This window comes from Polyodon spathula, chromosome 3, assembly GCF_017654505.1.
Source record: "Polyodon spathula isolate WHYD16114869_AA chromosome 3, ASM1765450v1, whole genome shotgun sequence".
NCBI classification, from domain to species: Eukaryota; Metazoa; Chordata; class Actinopteri; order Acipenseriformes; family Polyodontidae; genus Polyodon; species Polyodon spathula.
Genome location: NC_054536.1, coordinates 77,266,807 through 77,288,568, shown reverse-complemented (window position 1 = coordinate 77,288,568; position 21,762 = coordinate 77,266,807). Strand labels below are relative to the sequence as shown.

Below are 21,762 nucleotides of genomic sequence, written 5' to 3'. Positions count from 1 at the left end.
CATGTTTATTTGTTTTTATTGCCATGTAAGTATTTAAATTAGACACCCTGGTAAATCCTGGATACTATCCTTAATTCAAAAGTCCCCTGAGATGAAAAAAAGAAAAGAAAGCCTAATTAGAAAGCCCCTGTCTGATAAACCAAGCAATTCAACAGACATGATTCTGGGAGCACATAATGGCAGCAGAACAGGCTTACCTTTGATTCTTGGAGCACATTCCCATACAGGCTGCAGAACAGGCTTACCTTTGATTCTTGGAGCACATTCCCATACAGGCTGCAGAACAGGCTTACCTTTGATGCTGCATCAAAGCACACAAATCCCATGTTGAAGTCTATTGTGAGCCCCATAAGGTGACTTTCCATTATACAAGCATATGTTTTTGCAAAAAAAAAAAAAAAAAAAAAAAATATATATATATATATATATATATATATATATATATATATATATATATATATATATATATATATATATATTGAAATTGTTACAATGTTAAATTTAAAACAACTATCAAGTGCTGTTAAAAGAGAAGCAAACCAGCACAACTTGTCATTGATATGATATAACTGGTTTATGAATGATACAAAAGCAGCACTGTTTTACAAACCAGAGCAAAACTGTTTCTGGTTAACAGTTCGGAAAGTTTAGTTTATCTGGTTGTTCTGATTAGTAAAGACTATTGTACAGGATTTATAAATCATTAAAGTTATAGAAATAGGCTGAATAAAGGCATTATTTCTAAATCCAAACAAAATAGGTATGTCAATAATATTTTGTATGTCAAATTTGCAAATCAAAAAAAAAGTAAAATTACATTTTTTACAAATAGCACCTCATACTTAGTGGCAATCTCTTTGAAATATTGTGCATTTTTATCAACCCTGTGCTAGATAAACAAATCTTGTTAAGCGGTTACAGTACATATCATTGGTTGTGGCAATGCGGTATCACTATTTGTCATGATGAATGCCTACACATCTATAGAAACTACATAGAGTTTTGTATGCTCAACTTTTTGACAATTACCTGTTATCTGTGCTCTAAATATAGGTTATCTATATATGGTTAAATAGGTGGTTATTAAGGAGTTTAACTTTACATTTCACTTCAAAATATGTATAGATGTATTAATAAAATATGTGTTGGTTTTGAGATACCTGTAGCCTTTCAACTTCAAGAAAGGTTGCTATCTGGAAGGTTTTTTCCCAGATAGATAATTCACTCTCCAACTCCACACTGAAGAACATGTCCTCCCCGCTTTCAGTCTGAACGCTGAAGCAGTGTTTCCGCTGGTCCACAAGGTCACTGTCCTGAGAAAACCTACAGTTACACAATCTGCCACACATCATGCTGAGACTTAGAATTCATTAACAGATACACCTCCGGATACTGAATGAGTAGAACACTACAGCATGTTTAAAATAACCTACAATTATTCTATTATACAGCTAGAACATTCCTGTTTTAATAACAGAATCATATGAACCAACATGCACCTCTTTATATGACCTGAAGAGCACCATGATCCAGATTCAAACGTCCCAGTACATGTGCACACAATTCTGAATTACCGAGTGTTATGGCATTTTGTAAATCAATATTTTATTTATTCTACGTTCTCATTAAAAGAGGCCATGTAGTTGCTAGCAATGCTTGAAGCTTGAGCTGACTGCTGCATTTACATTCAAACTCAAATTCTTTAGATCGGGCAGGGCATAGGGTTAAATAATTTCAATTAATAAATCAATCTAATGTTTCCATACCTTTAAAATTTTGCACATAATTTCATACATAGTGAAGGTCTTTTCAGCTTTGGTCCAGTCCCATGTTGTTACCTGCAAATAGTTAGAGGTAGTCAGTGTCTGGGTCAGACTATAATTTTTGGGGTTGAATTGTGTCCATGTTGTCACAAACTGGTCTACACTTTTGTACCTGTTGCGGAGCCGAGCGCCATTATTCCACAGACCTTCAATAAAACTTCTAATAATTTATGAAGGCTCAGAGTTAGTTACTTCCTATGATAGTTTTATACAGAGCCATATTAAATCAGTTCCAAGCAGGATTTACTTTCAGGCATTTTACTAAAAAGTTGTATTCCTTAAGAACTGAGGTAGATTGTCACAGGCAGCTTTGTGTAGTGTGTGGGTGGTGACGTCAGAACATAAGACATGTGGTACAGGGGCAAAATGTATTTAATTTAAAATAAAACTTTTAAACAAAACACAAAACTGACACCAAAACAAAAACGGCTCGTTGGCCAAAGTAAAATAAACACCAAACAATAACGACAATTTATAAAAACGAGTACCTTTGTTCTCTATGGGTAGCATTAGCTCTTGGTTTCTCCTCTACACTCTCTCTCCACTCTGAGCCCGGAGTGGGTCTTTTATAGGCTACTGTGGCTGGAGCCTTAATTACCTATCAAACAATTACTTTATTAAGACTCCAGACACATTCCCACAAGCTACTTAGGATGGGGGGTTCAACCACATTTTACAAGACCGTTCTAGACAGATTCACGGTTGTGCCATATTCTCTCCATTTCTTAATAATGGACTTTACTGTGCTCCGGGGGATATTCAATGCCTTGGAAATGTTCTTATATCCTACCCCTAATTGGTGCTTTTGAAGAACCTTATTACGGATTTGCTTTGAATGTTCCTTTATCTTCATGATGTAGTTTGTGTTAGGAAATGTACTAACCAACTGTGGGACCTCCCAGAGACAGATGTATTTAACCTGAACTCATGTGAAACACCTTAATTGCACACAGGTGGACTCCATTCAACTAATTATGTGACTTCTAAAGACAATTGGTTGCACCAGAGCTTATTTAGGTGTGTCACAGCAAAGGGGGTGAATACTTATGCAATCAGTTATTTTCTGTTTTATATTTGTGATTAATTTAGAACAATTTGTAGATTTTATTTTTCACTTTGACATTATGGACTTTTTTGTGTTGATCAGTGGAAAAAACTCCTAATTAAATCCATTTTGATTCTACATTGTAACACAATTAAATGTGGAAAAGTCCATGCACCAGTTAACTATGCACAAATGTATTTATTTTTACCTTTTAGTTTTATACGATAATTCAGCCCTTAATTCCACTTTGTTAAAACACATTAACATAATAAAATACACACAATTAAAATATATTTGTTTTAAAAATTAAACAAACAGACAAAAGGGGGGTGCATCAGTTGTAGTATGTCACCAGGTGGGCCCAAAATAACTGCCTGTCTCATGCTCTTTAATTGAACTCTTTTTCCAAAAGTAATTCTGACCCATAAAAAAAGAAAAGATAGGAAGAAGAAGGTAGTCCAGGAAAAGTTGTGTTCTCCATTTTGCAGGTATGTTTTTTCAGTTTCACATGTATGAACAGTAAACTTATTTGAATACAGACTGTTTCATGTTTTATTGAATGTTTAAAGGGCTTCAATTCACATCCACAGGATAGATTTAAGATGCATAGTGTAATGCACCAGCACACTTAATGTAAAATAACCACTGATGATATTTTACAACATCTCAATACATCTTTCCCCTTAAATTTAAATCCAATTTACACAAAACAATCCTGGACTTATTTCACTAGTCCATTTCCTCTATCTTCTATCTGCCTGATGTACAATGTAATGTACTGCAAATGCCAAATGTGGCTTCAGCTTGTGCAAGATGTTGATGGCATGCTGCAGTTAAACTGTTCAGCAGTCATAGCTGTAGGCTACACTGAGCATGAGTGATCCTTATTGCAGGACTTTTATTTGAAGAATGGTTGCGAAGGGCTATGAAGATGACATGCAAATTAGAGAACTTGCGAAGCAATCAGACCTGGTTTTTCTGCACAAGTAAATCTATGGCAAAGAATAGGTATAAACATGATGTTGATTATGTGATTTTGAGAAAAAACACATTTTCTGTTCTTGTTTCCCCATACATGTCAATACAAATTAAAATATTTATCACACTTTCATGTACACTGTTGGTCTTAGTTTTTACAAGTTATGCACAAATAGATGACAATTCTGGACAAATCCCCAAATTTTCCGATTTAACCCTCGGTGAATTTTATGACCTTGAAAATGATCTTAAAAGATCTTCGATCTTTGTGAAACCCAGTTCTTAGACACCGTCTGCCCCTGTGCTGTGACCTTTCAACTGTGGTTTGTTTATTTTTTTTTAAAGGGGCGGTGTTTCAGCCTACTCAGTGCTCAAGTTTTCGAAAATAAAAATGATTAGTGTTTGCGCATATTTTATGTTTCATACTTATTCGACCATAACACTTATCTTACGTCTTGTACACTAGGTATTCAGCACATATTTTATTAAAGCATAAGGTACTCCCCCAGTGCTTTGGCATTATACTCTGCTCCAATGCATGCTGACAGTGTCATTGATAGGGGTGCTACATATAATGATCTGGTAGTGGATTTTAACCCATTAAGTAATAGGCATTATACAAATCAAAAGGTCAAATTTTGCAGTGAATTTAATGTGTGAGTTATAGTATTCATACATTGTCAAACAGTTTCTGTTAACAGAGGAACAAAAAAACAAAACACAGACAGTGTGTGAATGCCGACTGATGAACCTTCGAAGCTTCAGAACTACCTTAGAATTCCTGGCTAGCGAACGAACCTTCGACCCTTTGAACACAGCCCTAAAAGAATTCAAACTAAACCAGAGACCTCAGCATGAACATTTGTAAACTAATAAACCTACACACAGCAGAATGTGTTGACATGTGTAGGTTTTGGTGCATGATGAATACTGAACAGATCTAAACATGACATTTCCTTTATACTGGGACTCGGGAGAAATGTGAGGTGGTTCCATAAATGGTTCACATAAAAAAACTGACAATAGTGCAATAAGACACCTGTGGTCTTCATGAGCAAAGTATTGATTAATTACAAGCTTCAATAAACTAAGGGTGCAACCTTGTCAGGAAGAACAGAAGGAGCTACTGTCAGTGCATCTGAAGAGTCATTGTTAAACAGAACAAAACCATCTGGATTGAAATATAGCTGTGGGCTTTATTTTCAATAGTTTGGCTGCTATTAGAAGAAGGATGAATGCATGCTGAATATTTTAATATATAACACAATACAGTCCTGTGAAAAAGTATTTGCCCCCTGTCTGATTTTCTGCATTTTTGCATTTTTTTAACACTGAATGTTATCAGATCTTCAACCAAAATCTAATATTAGATAAAAGGGACCCTGAGTGAACAAATAACACACAATTTTGATACTTAATTCATTTATTTATTAAAGAAAAGTATACAACACCCATTGCCCCTGTATGAAAAAGTAATTGCCCCTTATACTCAGTAACTGGTTATGCCTCCTTTAGCAGCAATAACTGCAACCAAACGCTTCCTGAATTTACTGATCAGTCTCTCTCAACGCCGTGGAGGAATTTTGGCCCACTCCTTCATGCAGAACTGCTTCAACTCAGTGACATTTGTGGGTTTTCAAGCATAAACTGCTTGTTTCAGGTCCTGCCACAACATCTCAATGGGTTTAGGTCTGGACTTTGACTAGGCCATTCCAAAACTTTAAATTTCTTGTTCTTCAACTATTTTGATGTAGACTTGCTTGTGTGTTTCGGATCATAGTCTTGCTGCATGATCCAGCTACGCTTCAGCTTCAGCTCACGGGCGGATGGCCTGACATTCTCCTGTAGAATTCTCTGATACAGAGCAGAATTCAAGGTTCCTTCAATGACCACAAGTCGTCCAGGTTCTGATGCAGCAAAGCATCCCCAAATCACAGCACTATATCACCACCACCATGCTTGACTGTTGGTATGAGGTTCTTATTGTGGAATGCAGTGTTTGGTTTTCGCCAGACATAACAGGGCCCATGTTGGCCAAAAAGTTCCACTTTTGACTCATCTGTCCTTAGAACATTGTTCCAGAACTCTTGATGATCATCCAGGTGCTTTTTGGCAAACTTGAGACAAGCATTCATGTTCTTCTTAGTGAGCAGTGGTATCTTTCTTGCTACTCTGCCATGAATGCCATTGTTGCCCAGTGTCTTTCTGATGGTGGATTCACGAACACTGACCTTAGCCAAGGCGAGAGAGACCTGCAGATCCCTGGATGTTGTTCTAGGGTTCTTTGTGACTTCCTGGACGATTTTATGCCTTACTCTTGGAGAGATTTTGGCAGGACGGCCACTCCTGGGAAGATTCACTACTGTCCCAAACTTTCTCCCTTTGGACAATATGGTTCTGACTGAGGTTTGGTGGAGCCCCAAAGCCTTAGAAATGGCTTTATAACCCTTTCCAGACTGATAGGCATCAACAACTTTTTTTCTGGAGGTCTTCAGGAATTTCTTTGTGGCATGATGTCCCTTTAGAACCTGTGTGCTGACAACTTCACTCTGAAGATAATGGCCAAAGTTAGTCAGATTTATGTGGGCAGGGCTGGATCAAATCGGGGCCTGATTGTTAACCAAAGTATTCAAACAGCTGACCCTAACTACTTAGTTGGGTTGAGTTAACTGGGGGGGGGGGGGGGGGGGAGATTGCATATTTGATTACCTTGCACACCAAACAAATGAAAGAAGCACCAAACTTTGGTGTCATTTTTTCTCTCAGACTCACTCTATATACTACTACAACCCACAAAAAGATCTGACCAAATTCAATGTGAAAAATGTGCAAAAATGCAGAAAATCAGACAGGGGCCAATACTTTTTCAGGGCACTATATGTCAGCAATGTCCTACAATAGAGTGTGCCACGGTGCACATTATTTGAAGGCTGTTTGTATAATTTGAAAAGAACATTTGTAGTTTTAATCACACCATTGTAAATGTATTTTAATGGGTTATTAGCTGCCCAGTTGGTGTTGTAATTAAACTGATTTGTGATGTTCCACAGAGCGTTGGTTCTAGCTTTCCAGACATGTGATTACAGGGCTCAGAATGCCTCAGGCTACAAGGAACATTAACAAAAGGAGAACAATTAGGGCAAAAATACCAAAACAAGACATCCTGCAACCTACAATAAACTATTGTTAGTTAAGAAGATATCTAGAGTTTAAAGCAATAACTTACTGGAGGTGCTGTGAATTTGAATAGTGAGGAACCCCTCAAGGCAAGGAACTTTGGAGTGTACATTCTATCCTGGACAGAGTCTTGTTCACGCTCATCTACCCAGCCCATGTAGATTATCTAGAAAAAAAGAGCAACTGTTCTTAATTTAAAAAAAAAAAAAAAAAAAAACATTGGATATGTTGTTTGTTTTTTTAATAATAGACTCACAACATACTGGTTATGCCATGCACAGTCTGGTTTCTAGTGGTAATTTAATTTTATTTATTTATTTTAATAAATATAATTGGCATACTGGGATGGCAGCTGGTGAAGGAGCTTAGTTACTGGTGGTGGCAGGGATACAAATATGAGAGAGAGATAAAAGAAAATATGCTGAAATAATTCAGTTTCAATTTAAAATAATATTTTATTATCTACGCGTCCTACAACAACATGAAGCCTCAAAGCATCAGTGTGGTTTGTTTTATACTGCATTGCATAGGACAGACAGTTTGACACTCGACATAAACTAAATGTACATGACAAGCTTATTGTACATAACATGTTTAGATTAAAATGTGTAATGTACATACACATGTCATGTACATTATTTATATGTACATTCATTAATTTAATATTATTGGCCTAATTAATTCGATATTATAGTATATATATATATAATATATATATATATATATATATATATATATATATATATATATATATATATATATATATATATATATATACACACACACACACACACACACACACACACACAGACGTACATGACACTGATTTGTTTATAAAATTGATTGAAAACATAGAAATATATATGTATTACTTTAATTAACCCTATAATGCCCAGACAGAAAAAAACACACCAAAAAATCTTTTTTTTTTTTGCCGACATTTTTGATTTCCATTATTTTTTTTATTTTAATTTTTTACAAAATGTATCATATATAATATATTGGGAATAAATGGTCACAGTTTCTCAGAAAAAACATAGAACATCTGGCTTTCAACCAGGTTCAACTCTGACCCTGAAACACATTCTGGTCACTGATGGACACCCAGTCCATTTACTCCTCAAAAAAACTAAGAAAAAAGTCACAGTAAAATAACAGCAGTAATAATAATACAACATTGAGCCAATATGCACTGTATGTTATGTGGATGAAAGACGTATAAAGGAGAGGCCCATTGAGGAACACATCTGTACCTTACTTTCCATGGTACTGAAGAAAGCAGTTTTTATTTTTATTGAGACAAAGATGGACTTCACATGAGAGAATCCACCTGGACAAAGCTTACATCGCTGCCGCACTCCTTGCCATGTTGGGAAGTGGTTACATTCATCCTTGCATTCATCTTCCGTATGGGGTGTGGCGTTGTTCCTTCCTTTATGGGAGTGGACCTGGAGAATGTGTGCAACGTCCCCTTTTTGGTTTTCATTTTCCAGCACTTGTCAGACTTGTGCTACCTGTGCTTTAAAAAGTTTCAAGGGTATGCCTTTCCTTTGGCCCAGCTGCTGCTTCTGCATCTGATACAGAAGCAATGCGTTAACGGCTGCCATGGTAATACTGTGCCACCAAATGAACAAATATCACCTGCGGGACTTGAGGGATAATTTATACAGAGAGCAGAGCATGTCTAGCAGGTCAGTTTGTTGCATTCACTCACTATTGCTGGCCTAACAACATCAAAACAGGTCTTCTTTCTGTCCCAACATCGAACTTTGCTTTGTGGCTAAACACCAGGGAATGAGGATACGAGATTAACAGGCTTGTTGTCATACCATCTAACAGCAATTATGTTATGCTCTGTTTCAACCTTGTAGTCACACAATCCTCTTCCCTGTCATTGTAGCATAGTAACATAGTAAATGCCCCCCTCCTTCAATTTTTGAAAGGCATTGATGTGAAGTTGTCCGCATATACCTTGTGGTTCTTTCTTGATGGTAGAGTAGATGTGAGCTGCAACACAACACATCCAGATGAACCAGCATCAGATGTACCTTTTTTTTCCTGAAGAACCTTGGTTCCGAAGTTCCACTATTTTTATATAGCGCTTTTCACAGTGGACCACCATCACAATGCATTTTACAAAGGTAGGCTGTGAACTGTGCATTATATGCATAGTCACTTATAATAGGACATTGATTTAACATCTCATCAGCAAGATGGAGCACAAGGAGGTTAAGTGACTTGCTCAGGGTCACACAGTGAGCCAGTCAGTGGCAGAGGTGGGATTTGAACTGATGACCTTCTGGTCATTAACAACTGGAACACACTGCTGAAAAAACCTACCAAAACAATCTTTAAATACTGTTATTTTTAGTAAAAAAAAAAAAGGGAGTGAAAGAGTAGGGAGTGAGGAGATAGTTTTATTAGTTTGGCCTGAATCCCAGCTCGAACAGGGATTCGCTGGTTATATATATACACACACAATAGACTAAACAGTACAGTAGTAAAATCAAATGAATACCTACCAGTCTTTTTTTTTTTTTTGTCTATCCTACATGTAATACAAAACAAACCATGCTGATGCGTTGTAGGCTTCACGTTGTTGTACGATGCGTACATAATAAAATATTATTTTAAACTGAAACTAAATTATTTCAGCATATTTTACTTACAAATCTACTTACAATTAGCCCAAAATAAATCATAGTGTCGCATTAACACGTTATGGCTATAGAAGACCTGGAATATCTGCCATTTCAAATCGGTATACAGCTTCTACTGCCTATGCTCTCCGCTTTGCGGCAGCATTCAGTCAGTGGAACTTTTGGGTTAATTTGGCGCGCAAAATACTTGTCAGACCTACCTGAATAACTCATGAATAACTCATGTATGGCAGCTCATTATCTGTATTTAAAATGCTGCTTTGCATACGCAAACGTAATCAATTCAGTGCAAATGCAGCGGGAGCACTATATTGCCCTTTTTGTTTTGCAGCCGCTAAACCCCTTTCTGCACAGAAATGGAAACAGTAAATAGGACAGGGACAGAATTGAGCTCGGTAAACGCTTTGAGGCCCTTAATACATTTTTTGTTGAAAATCAAAACACTGCATAGTGTAAACATGGTTTTGTGCTTTACCAGCAGCGATCCTGAATTATTTCTTTTTCTTGTAATGCCAAACATGTATACAGTGTACCTGCTTCCTATTTCCATTATTATAGAGAAGCTTTGACTATTTTTTTGGTCAGACTTGTCGTATGCAATAAGCTAATCTACAGTTCCAATCATGGCTAATTTCCCCAAACACTGACCTTGGTCGAATAATCAACACCTGATTACTTAAGCTATAATGGAAAGCATGCCAGTTTGACCAGAATAAACAGCAATGTATTAATAGCCTAACTACAAAGCTTAAAGTAAGATTAACTAAATTGATGCTCCCTATTAGCCAAGCAGCATTATTTCTTCTTCTTCTTCTTCTTCTTCTTCTTCTTCTTCTTCTTCTTCTTCTTCTTCTTCTTCCCCAAAGAATGTTCACTCCTGCTCTTTTTTTGTAATTAACTGAGAGCTTGTGATTGAGTATTTTTTTTTTCAAGACATCCCTTTGTACAGTACCTTATAATCTGGGGAATAATCAATACTTTTTAAAGAAAGCTGTCAAAAATCACTTTGATTGTAAGCCTCGATAGGGTTTTCTCCCTGCTAGGGTCACATAAACCACAGCAGTATATTAATTGACTGTTGAATTTCCATGTTTCATGTACTCGTCTGAATGCCCTCAATATACACAAGCATTTTATCAATATACTAATATGATGATGAAACACAGTGATAACTAATTATTGGATTAGCATATTATAAAAAAAAAACAAACAAACATAAAAAAAAAAACAAATGAAAAATCAATTCTATTTGATAAGTAAATGCAAACCAAAAGCTAACTGAAAAAGGGCAGCCCAAGGAGAACTACTAATACACACGGTATATAAAAGAAATAAAGCATGTAACAATACATGTGAGAGCTTTTCCATTTCAGTTGTCAGAGCGTGTAAGTACTGCCGTTCAAAACAGTGAACAGTTCATTTGAAAATAAGTTTTCAAGCTTGATTTATACAGAATGTTCATTTAGCTTTGAAGGCCACTTTCTGTATTTTGGTACTATTGTTGACCATTATTATTAATGGTTGCTCATTGTTTAGCAGTGGTGCCATATATTAAGCAGGGTTTGACAATGGTCAATACATTTAAAATGTATCCAAGAATAAAAGACTTGTCCATAGCTTACCTGTTGATTTACTGGAAAGTTTCTGTTGATCTTCTTTATCTAGAATAAAGAGTTGAAATGTAATGTTTGCTAACAGAGCATAAGAGTTGGAAAACAAATAACAGACGGTCACAATGTCCATAATTAGCTGTCTTTTGCAGGTTTGGGTATGTTGATTAAAAAAGTCTAACACAATACAATAGTTATTTTATGTTTGTCTTTAACTTCTCACATTTTCTTTTGGTTACCAACTCCCTATTAATCAACAATATGTCTAGTCTGAAAACGAATCATCTGTTTTATCATATTTTAACATGTAGATATGCTTTTGTAATGGCAAGTGTCAGATGTAATAGATCTAGGAATAATCTTTATTGTACTGTTATATTCCATTGCTTTTTAAATTTATTTTTATATTCTTAACTGTCTCATTGATGTTTATGTACTTAAAGTTAAGTACTGTATATTTCAACAGAGGTCAGATGCTGTACATTCTTAATTAAACAGTCACATCTCTAAGCATAAGCAGAGTGTAGAGTGACACCCCCCTGAGGGCAAAGGTGACCGAGCTGTGAGGGGTCCAGATCAACTACCCAAGCGGGATGTCTAGGGGGGTGTTCCAATTCAGGTAACCGGAAGTAATGCCCCACTTCGCTGTGTTTGGGGTAGCTTTAGGACAGTGGGTTGGGAGTGCATGCTACAATGCTACAGGTATGTTATGGTCTCATAACATGCTGAAAGGGTTCATTTTGAAATCAGGGGTTAGCTAAATGCAGTGGGATGGAGACAAGCAATAAGGGGAACTCCTTGGATACAAGGGTTGGGTTGAACAGCACATGGTTGGTCGTTGGTGTGTGTGCTGTGACCAGCTGTACAGGACAGTTGTGTGCATTAGGGAGTTCCAGCTACATAAAAGTTAATTGCAATAGTGACATAAGAAATGTGGTCGCGACCTTTATTCACAGACACCAGCGGTGCCTCAATACTAATTTCACACTACATTGGAGTTGTTTATTATTTTTATATCTATATCTACCCATACTTTAGAAATCCATGTGGTTAAAGATACACAATACAACACCAGTCTACTTGTATATTAAACTATGCAGGATTTTAAAACGTCCAATAGTTTTTGCATGGGCTACAAACCAGGATATATCAGTTGTTACCAGACTGTGCCTTCAAGAAAGTGCATTCTGGGTAGAGAGAGAAATGCATACTTATTTTTAGGGAGGTACTGGTAGAAAGCATGCACTCTCTGCTGGAGATCTGGTTGTGGTAGGACACTGGTTTTTAAGCTTGTATAAAAGGGGTTAAAATTATGTACAAATCATAATTATTGTCTTGCTTTGTGCAATGATTGCTGATAGTGTGTTACTGATATATTTATTTGAAACTGGAATGTTTAGCTATGATGATTTAATTAAATTATTGTAAAAGATGTGCCTGCAAAGCTTATCGTGTTTATTGTAACCAGAGGGTGCGTTCTCGTATCCCTCTCGTATCGTCTATAAGACGTCACACGCAGCTACTAGAGAAATGTCTTCCCAGACCTTGCTGCGCGTGGCTGCTCTCTGTTTGACATCACGTTGCTAGTAGTAATGCCTTCTATAAACCTTTGGGAAACTTACCAACAACATAAACTATTTATACTGTACTAGAGGTGTAGTGAACAGTAAGGCAGTCGAAGCAGTAAAAATCAGCTAGGTACATTAAAAAATAATAATAAAAAGAGCACAAAAATCTATCTAAAGATTTATTTTATTTTTTTAACAATGCGCCCACTTACATTTTTAAGACTGGCATATAATCGATATGTTTTCATATTATTACTATTTTTTATTTGCCATTTCTTCGTAGCATTATTGTGATCTTAGGCTGTATATAAATTTGACAGCCGGAGTATTAAAACTTCACGCCAAACAGACATGTTCGCTTCTCGTTCTCATTGGTCAGTTTCCCTAGTTACGCCGCGTGTAGATCCAGAATTGGATCCAACATCTGTTTATGATCCGACTCCAGTGAATTCAGTTCCGATCCCATGTTTTGTTCTCGTTAGTGAGACTGGAGCGATTGATGTGAATGTGAGGGACAGAGTGTGAGGTTGAAAGAGAGGGCATACCCAGAGAAAAAAAAAACCGACAGAGCGTCTGTGAGTGCGTGAAAAGAATAGAGAGAAAGGATAAGCGAGTGTGAGTGAGAGGAATGAGGGAAAAAGGGAGTGAAAGAGTAGGGAGTGAGGAGATAGTTTTATTAGTTTGGACTGAATCCCGGCTCGAACAGGGATTTGCTGGTTATTCATTTTCTTTTGGTCAGTAATTAAAAGAGTCAGTTTCAAATCAAATCTCCCTGAGACTGTTTCCCTCAAATAGTGCAGAATGCTACATTGGTGTTCATAAGTGGAATTCATACAGCTCCTGCCACAAGGAGTAAAACAGGAACAGAGGGAGAAGATGGCGGATGCGAAAGAAATGAGAGGAGACAAACTGCGAGCCAGACTAGAGGAACTGGTAGCTGAGCGGAGGGTCAGGAGCAACCCGGAAACGGGTGCCGCATGGGAAGGAGACAGCACAGAGGGAGGGAGAAACAAGAGCCTTTAGGTCGAAGAGAAATGAGGGGTAAAGATGGCAAAGCTGGGAGGATGGCAAACTGCCCTGCAGGCTGAGGGGGACTCCATCATCATCTTCGAGGAAGAAGAAGGTTCTTCAACATCAACAGAAACATCATCAATGAGATGAGCGCAAGTGCACATTAAGGATTAGACAACGTCACTACCGGACACACATGCACTTCGGCAGGATGTAAACAATAGGGCCTACTACAGTCACCTGCAGTATAACAGTTCTAAAGCAATTTGAATTTATGGCAATGATAAATGAATGGACAGATAAAGAGAAAGCCACCAACATAATTGCCTGTCTAAACAAAGAAGCCTTAACCACCATCAACATAAATAGATGTAGCAGCTACAGGACACTATAGTGTGTGTTTGATGAGACAGCATAACGTTAAGCCGCAATATGGGCCCCGTCCCGATCATGGGAGAGAGAATGAGTTGTGTGGGGGTAACATGATGCCAGGGGCTAGCAGGCAGGCGGTGAAATCCGGCCGATATGATGGAAGATCCCTGTGAGAGGTGTGACATGTTAAATTCAGAATGGCAGCGCTCACTAATGGCTGGGGGGCTGACTGAGAGGACCGGACAGTTGGCAGCTGCATTGGAGGGAGAAGCGCAGCAGGTTCTGCTTGATCTGGGCCCAGTACGAGGTGCTAACCATAGCTTTCGAGTGCCGTTTTGAGAGGGTAGAGCCTGCAGTCGGACTATGCCTGTGGCTGGCTAACCGAATCCGAGTCCCCAGAGAGAAACAGGGCATACTGGCAGCTGATGTCAGGGCTCGGAGAAGATATCACATGTTCCAGCCAGCCACCCAGGAAGACCTAGCCGTGGAGTCCTTTATTCACGGACTGACCCTATCAGCCCTCCATCAACAGGTCCGGCTTGGTGCCCCAACCTCCCTAGAGCTCACCGTGACTCACGAGGCTGTGCTCAAGGAGAGAGAGCATGACCTGGCCTCTAAGATTGAGTGGAGAAAGCCGAAGAGTCGGCCCGACCTCACACCACCCAGAGCCCGCATGGCCCAAGATAAAGAAGAGGAAGCCCCGGACAGCACTATCGACCCCACCTGGCTTACAGAGCTCATCACCCTCATCAGGACAGCGATCACCCAGTCAGCCCGTGCACCTGAGCCCCATCCACCACTGTGCTGGGCCTGCAGACAGCCTGGCCATATGATGTGCCACTGCCCAGCAACAGGACTTTGCACATACAGGGGGGCCCAGCTTTGGCTTTAGCCAACCCGAGGGGGCCAGCCTTCCCCATGGGGCAGTTGAGTAGAAGTCGGGACCCCTCAGCTTGACAGCTTCAGGCTCAGCCAAGGACCTCCCCCAGGCTCCACCACACACCAGGCTACCAGACCTGTCATGCGTCAGTATCATCAAGGACAATGCAGCCTATCAACAGGTCCAACACCGCAAAGATCTTCACCCTGCACCACCACCATCCTCGTGCATCCCTGGGGGACCTCAGCCCTCCACATGGCTGCTAAACAACCGGAGCTGGACACCTCCCAGCCACAGCTGAAAAAGGCAGCCAGTCGCCTGCCGCTGCCAATGCTTACAGCTTGTGACCTCCAGTCCTCTTGCCCAAGGGACAGCGACCCTGCCCTGGATCAACGAGAACACTGGGATGGAGCCTCTAGAATGGGGGAACTCAGCCTCCCATCGGCCCAGGTGAGCTCAGAGAAATCACCCCCCTCCACCATCTCGCTTTCTTCCAGCTCCTATAGGATCAAGCTCTCTCAAGAGGGCCTTACCAGCCCAAATAGAGGACCCCACTGGCATCACAACTGCGAAGGGCTTTGCCTGGGCAGCAGGTCCAGCTGTGGGAGCTGTTATTTGAGTACCGTTACAGCTTTGCCACCACTTCGGAGGATGTCGGCCAGACACACCTGGTCCAAAACCAGATCGAGACAGGGGAGACTCGTCCCATTAAGCTGCACCCTCTCTGACAACCTCTAGCATGGCAGGGGGCCTCAGAACAGGTCCTTCAGGAGATGAGAGAGGCCAGCATAATTGAACCCTCGGACAGCCTCTGGACATCCCCGGTGGTCATGTTCCCCTAGAATGATGGCAAGTGGTGCTTCTGCGTTGACTACTGCCATTTGAACGAATGCACGGAAAAGTATTCATACCCCCTACCCCGCATTGATGAGTTCAAAGATTTGGTGTCCGGGTCCTGATGGTTCTCCTCTCTTTACAGCACTCCTTGACCACAAGCAGGTGGCTTTGGCCCCCTCTGCACGACCCAAGACTGCCTTCTCCACCGGCCAAGGGCTATGGCAGTTCACAGTCATGCCATTTGGACTTTGCAATGCCCCTGCAACATTCAAATGACTGATAGAGAAGGTGCTAGCCGAGGTGACCCCACTGAATGCCTAGTTTACTTAGATGACCTGCTGGTCCATAGGAGAACCTTCCAGGTGGCCCTGGCTTTCCTGTGAGAGGTGCTTCGGCAAGTGATGGCAGCGGGGCTCACGCTGCACCCGGAGAAATGCCAGCTGATGAGGAGAGAGGTCACTTTCCTGGGGCCCCGGGTCAGAGAGGAGGGCATCAGCATGGAGGCCAGCAAGATCGAGGCTGTCTGGGACTGGACCACACCTGTCAACCCACGCCAACTCAGAGGCTTTCTGGGGCTCACCTCTTATTTTAAGAGATCTGTGCAGGACTTCGCCACCATCGCTGACCCCTCGCACAGCCTCCCGCGGAAAAAAGAGCCCTTTGTGTGGACCCCTGAGCACCAGTCCCAGCAGTGTCAGCACCAGTCTTACCAGTTCCAGCAGTGTCAGCACCAGTCTTACCAGTCCCAGCAGTGGCAGCACCAAACAAACAGTCCCAGCAGTGTCAGCACCAGTCTTACCATTCCCAGCAGTAGCAGCACTAGTTCCAGCAGTGTCAGCACCAGTTCCATCAGTAATAGCACCAGTGTTACCAGTCCCAGCAGTAGCAGAAACAGTGTTACCAGTTCCAGTTATAGCATCAGTGTCACCAGTCTCAGCATTAACTTCAGTAGCAGTGAACCAAACGCATGTGTCAATGAAGGTATAAACCCATCTACTTATTCATATTTATAAGTTCTATTCTTCTTATCCTTTCAATATCACATATTTCTAACAGTGTGAGTAGAGTCATTTTAGGTTGATATTGTTTTTGCTGGGAGATTTGTTTAAATATGTGTCATGAAATTTCAAACATCATCCAAGGTGGGTAACTGGATAAAAAGAGTTAGCGGCTTATATTGCTTTGCAGTTTGCATTAATAGTCTCCAGGCTTCATGAACAGGATATGCAGGGTTTTTTTTATTTTTTTTTTATTTTAGACCAAAATTTAGTAGAAATCTGTTCTTAGCTGCGCCCCTGTCTAGTTGCATAATTAATGACTTATTCTATTTGTTTGATGTATATAATGAAACGTAATTACATTTAATTATTTAATTTATCAGAATGTATCACACATGGGGATTGCATTCATTTGCAGTCCATTATAACTTAATTTTAATTTTTAAAACATCATATAGTTAGTTTCTAGATTATCAGACTAGAACATTACAGTTTGATGTAATTGTTGAACATTAATTTTATTGTGACAGTATACATTACTTATCATGAATTACTATATTATGTTTAATTTACTATTAATTACTGTTATATTGATTAATTCATTTATTTATGTGTACATTTTACATATTTACATATGAACAGACACTTTTTTTTAAACCATGTATTTAATATAGCGTTGACAAGGCTGTTCACCTTTCTTTACAGAAAGATAACATGTTGTTCCCTTCCACTAAAAAGGGCGTAGCAGTAGTCTTAGTAGCTATTTGGATTACGATCGGCAGGTCACTCGTGATCTCTGCATTGCCTCTTTGGTTCATAGCAGCAACCAGCCTCCTGCAGATACTTTTCAAAGCTGTGCTGGGCTGTGCTGGATCTGCACAGATTTTTGAGGGTGGAGCTTTGTGATGTCACACAGCATCCCTCACAGAACACACTTATTCTGACTAACAATAATAAACTGTTGAAGTAGTTATAAACCTCTGAGTGTTTTTTGTTTCTGTGTTTGTGCATTGCTAATATTTTTGCTGTTTAGGGGTTACCCCAGAGTGGTTAAACAGTATGCGTAAGTGTGCTGCTCTGGTCCATGGTGCTTGCTTGAGTTATCAGGTCCCTAAATCTGTTTTATTAAGGTAAGAGGGTGGAAAAGTAATACAGTGTTCATCTATTTGACAAGGAAAGCAGGATAATGCACATACATTAAAGAAATGATTATAATGACTTAAGCAGAGAGATTTGGAAAACAACGGTTCTTTTTTTTTCACAGAATTGACATGTAACTGTCTCTAGCCATGTGTCCAACACGTTGGCCAGGAACTGTTAGCAATGGCAAATCAAGTAATTTACAGTAATGTGATGTACTAAAATGATGTAATATATATTTTTTGTTTTGTTTTGCTATTGTGAAAATGAGTAAAAGCTGCACTGCAAATAGATACTAATAAGACTAGCGACTCCATTTGCCATGGGGGAAAAGCACACTTTTTGCAAATAAGCCCTCTGTTGTATCTTGGAAAATTAATTACTGCGAGGTGATCAGAAGACCTTTTAAAAATGAGCTTAGTGCCCCCAGAGGCCACAAAGCCTTTCTTTCCAGGGTTGCATGTCTTCTGAAAATAGACCCCTTTCTGTTGTTTTTGTGTGTGCCTTTTTGTGCTTACTTTTTTCATTTGAATTTGGCCAACAGTGTAAATGTGCTGTGCAACTGTCTAATAGCAATGTTGTTTTGTATGCTGTTCTGCTCTAGTAAAGCATGTTAATACTGTAAATGCTCTAATCATAATGTAATGGTTTTGGCTGGTACGGCTACTGTATGCTCTTTGTATCTTTTAAATGGGTTTAAAATCATTCAGCACTGACACACTTTAGAAGAACCAAAGTAATATGTTAGGACAAGTGCCTCAAGCAAAAAAAAATCAATAAATAAGTTGACAAATTTCTATATATTGTAATCAACAAAAAAATATGATAGAATTTAAAAATATCTTATAGTTGCGCTTGTTTTTTTTTAAAGCCATCCCAGTCATGTTGTTATTATCTTTCTTGTCTGTTCAGTAGAGAGAGTGCATGGCTGCAAATATGTCATGCTGAAATTAATTCAAAACAAGCAATGTATACATTGCCTAAGCAATTTCATTTTTTTGGTTTTACAAAATCATTCTTTTTTATAACAATATAATATATATTTTATTTAGTGCCTTTCATAGTGGACCATCATGACAAAGTGCTTTACAGAGGCAGGCTGTGAACTGTGCATTATATGCAGAGTCACTTACAATAGGACACTGATTTAACATCTCATCCACAGGATGGAGCACAAGGAGATTAAAAGTTACCAGTGTGTGGTCTTTGTGAAAATGTCCTTTTACATAAAATTGATTTAAGGATACATTTAAAAAGTATAATCAAGAGTTTAAAATTGTTCATAATTTAATAATGAAATTGTGATTTTTGTTTCACTTGAATGGAAGGCTTCTTTGTCGTTGCTACACATTAAAATGTTCTTCTCTCTAAATTATACAGATTCAGTTCTTCAGAACTGGCATTGAGATGGGTTCAATCTGTCTAAAGGACAGGATCCAGTGTTTTAGTTAAGAATGTTAAATTACCTTTTAGAAAATATGTTACTGGAATCCCACGGGGGTCGGTGTTGGGACATCTATTTTTTATTCTGTATATTAATGACCTCTGAGAAGTGTGCCCAGGTGCAGGTCTGCAGATGTACACTGATGACACAGTCATATTCTTATCTGCAAAAACCCGCACTGAGGCAGCTTCTAAATTGACAGAGCATAATGAAGAATATAGCCGACTGGCGTAAATTTTCATGTTTGAAAAAACAAACAAAAAACAGTTAGTATGTGTTTCTCCATAAGGCAATTAAGGACTAGTAATTTTGATGTCCAAATTTTGATGTGGCAGTGCGATTGCCCTGCACAGTGGTAAATTAGTGTTGGTGTGGTTTATATGTGGGAATGGGTTTATTTTGTGACGTTTTGGTACTTAATTAGTTTATTGTATGATTTTGTGTTAATTGTTACAATTGATTTAATTGTTTAGCTGCTGTGGCGCTCCGCTGGGGACGATTACCGGTCTGCGTGGAGCAGCAGCTGAAAGCAATCAGCTGTTCCAGCAGGCAGGTGGGCGTGTCTCAACGGAGCGTCAGTATAAAAGCATGGCGATCGCTGTGATCGGGGCTGCTGCAAGGCCTGCCGTTTTCACGGCACCTTTTGAGTTATAGTTTGGGGTATTGTGTTTTATTTTGCACTTTTTGTACGGTTTTCTGTATCTGTCCTCTGTGCGTTACCATCGCTGGTAACGTCACATGACCGCCTTTATTTTACTTTCACTTTGTTTGTTGTTAATAAATCCTGCGCGCCTGTGCCGGCGTTTCAACACCAACCTCAGTCTCATATTAGTGGTGACTTAAGGAACCAAATGTTATTGAGGAAGTCTCAGAAGTTAAATTGTTATGAATTATTATTGATTTGCATTTGAAATTTGATAGGCACATGAAAAAGGTTAGTAATACAGTTAAAATGAACTTAGCAAATTTTAGACATATTAGTGGTAACTTAACCACCAAAGCTGCTAAACTGTTCATGCACAGATCTTTACACATGTATCAAGTTGTATTACCTCCTGGTCTCAAACAAGTGAATCGGTAATTAACCTAATACTCTATATAAGCAAGCTCTAAAAATCTTGGATAAGAAACCTCTGAGATACCATCACTGTAACATTTTGAGTAAGTACCAAGTGCTGACTTTTGATAATTCTGTCAACTTTTCTTAAGCAAAAAATTGTATTTAAAACTTTGCATGAATTAAGTACTCCACCCTTAAAAGAATTAATGAAAAAGCTCTCTGAATATACTAATAGGCTCATAAAGGAAGCTGTAAAGTGGAAAGGCATAGAACAGCATTTACTAACACAGCTCTCTCTATAAGAGGTACTTTATTCTGGAACTCACTTCCTTCAGAAATTAAGGTCTTAAGGGATTTAAAATATTTTTTAATCAACTTAAGGCTTGTTTGAAACATAATCAATTATGCAATCAATAATTTATTCAGGATGCATTTGAATTTGAATTATGTATCTTGGATATGTATATTATATAAATTGTACTGTAATTTGATTATATAGGCTGCTGATTGTTATGCACTTTAAATAGGTAATATTACTTTAATATTGTATGTATTTTTTAATCAAATACTGAATAGGAGGTTATTGTTATAGTTTAAAGTAGAAGTACTATGGAGATTTATTACAGTTGTCATCAAGATCTGCCCAGGGACTGTCATTGGAAATTAGCCTACTGGCTACACTGAAAATGCAATGCATCTTGTGTCATGTGATACTTCTGTTCTAATTGTATGTGTCCCTGATAAATAAATACAATTAAAAAAAATGAAGCAGATTTAAATGTAGCTGTCCAAAAAAGCTGATGCTGTGCAGAAAAATTCTCAACATAAATTATAATTATGTACTGCAGGATTGTTGCGGCATGGGCTTAAAGAGTAAGTAGCAGGTTCCAAAAAATATAATGTTATACATCTCCAAGTGCTGTTACAGCTGTTTAAATAACATACCTGTCATTTGTATTTTTATTGTTAAAATCCTGACAACTTTTTACACATAACTTTAAAGTCAGTTTCAAAGCTCTTTTCAAAATGGCCGCTCAGTGCACTAAGATTTGAGATCTGTTCTCTAAATCACTGCAGGAAGAGCGACTTAAAAAAAAACAAAAAAACAAAAAAACTTAACAACAAGTGCTCTGGCTTTTCTGTTCCATACCACATTATG

General features: G+C 38.7%; 1 protein-coding gene across 1 annotated transcript in view; it reads right to left on the bottom strand.

Moving 5' to 3' along the window:
* The window catches only part of LOC121309410 (gamma-1-syntrophin-like), a 54,542-nt gene that overhangs the window by 11,108 nt on the left and 21,672 nt on the right, over positions 1–21,762 (bottom strand). Inside the window, exons 11-15 of the mRNA XM_041242320.1 lie at positions 11,306–11,344; positions 7,073–7,189; positions 1,767–1,838; positions 1,162–1,313; positions 294–387 (exon numbers count right to left, since the gene is read on the bottom strand). Coding sequence (XP_041098254.1) covers positions 294–387; positions 1,162–1,313; positions 1,767–1,838; positions 7,073–7,189; positions 11,306–11,344 — 474 coding nt within the window. The remainder of the gene's footprint in view (positions 1–293; positions 388–1,161; positions 1,314–1,766; positions 1,839–7,072; positions 7,190–11,305; positions 11,345–21,762) is intronic.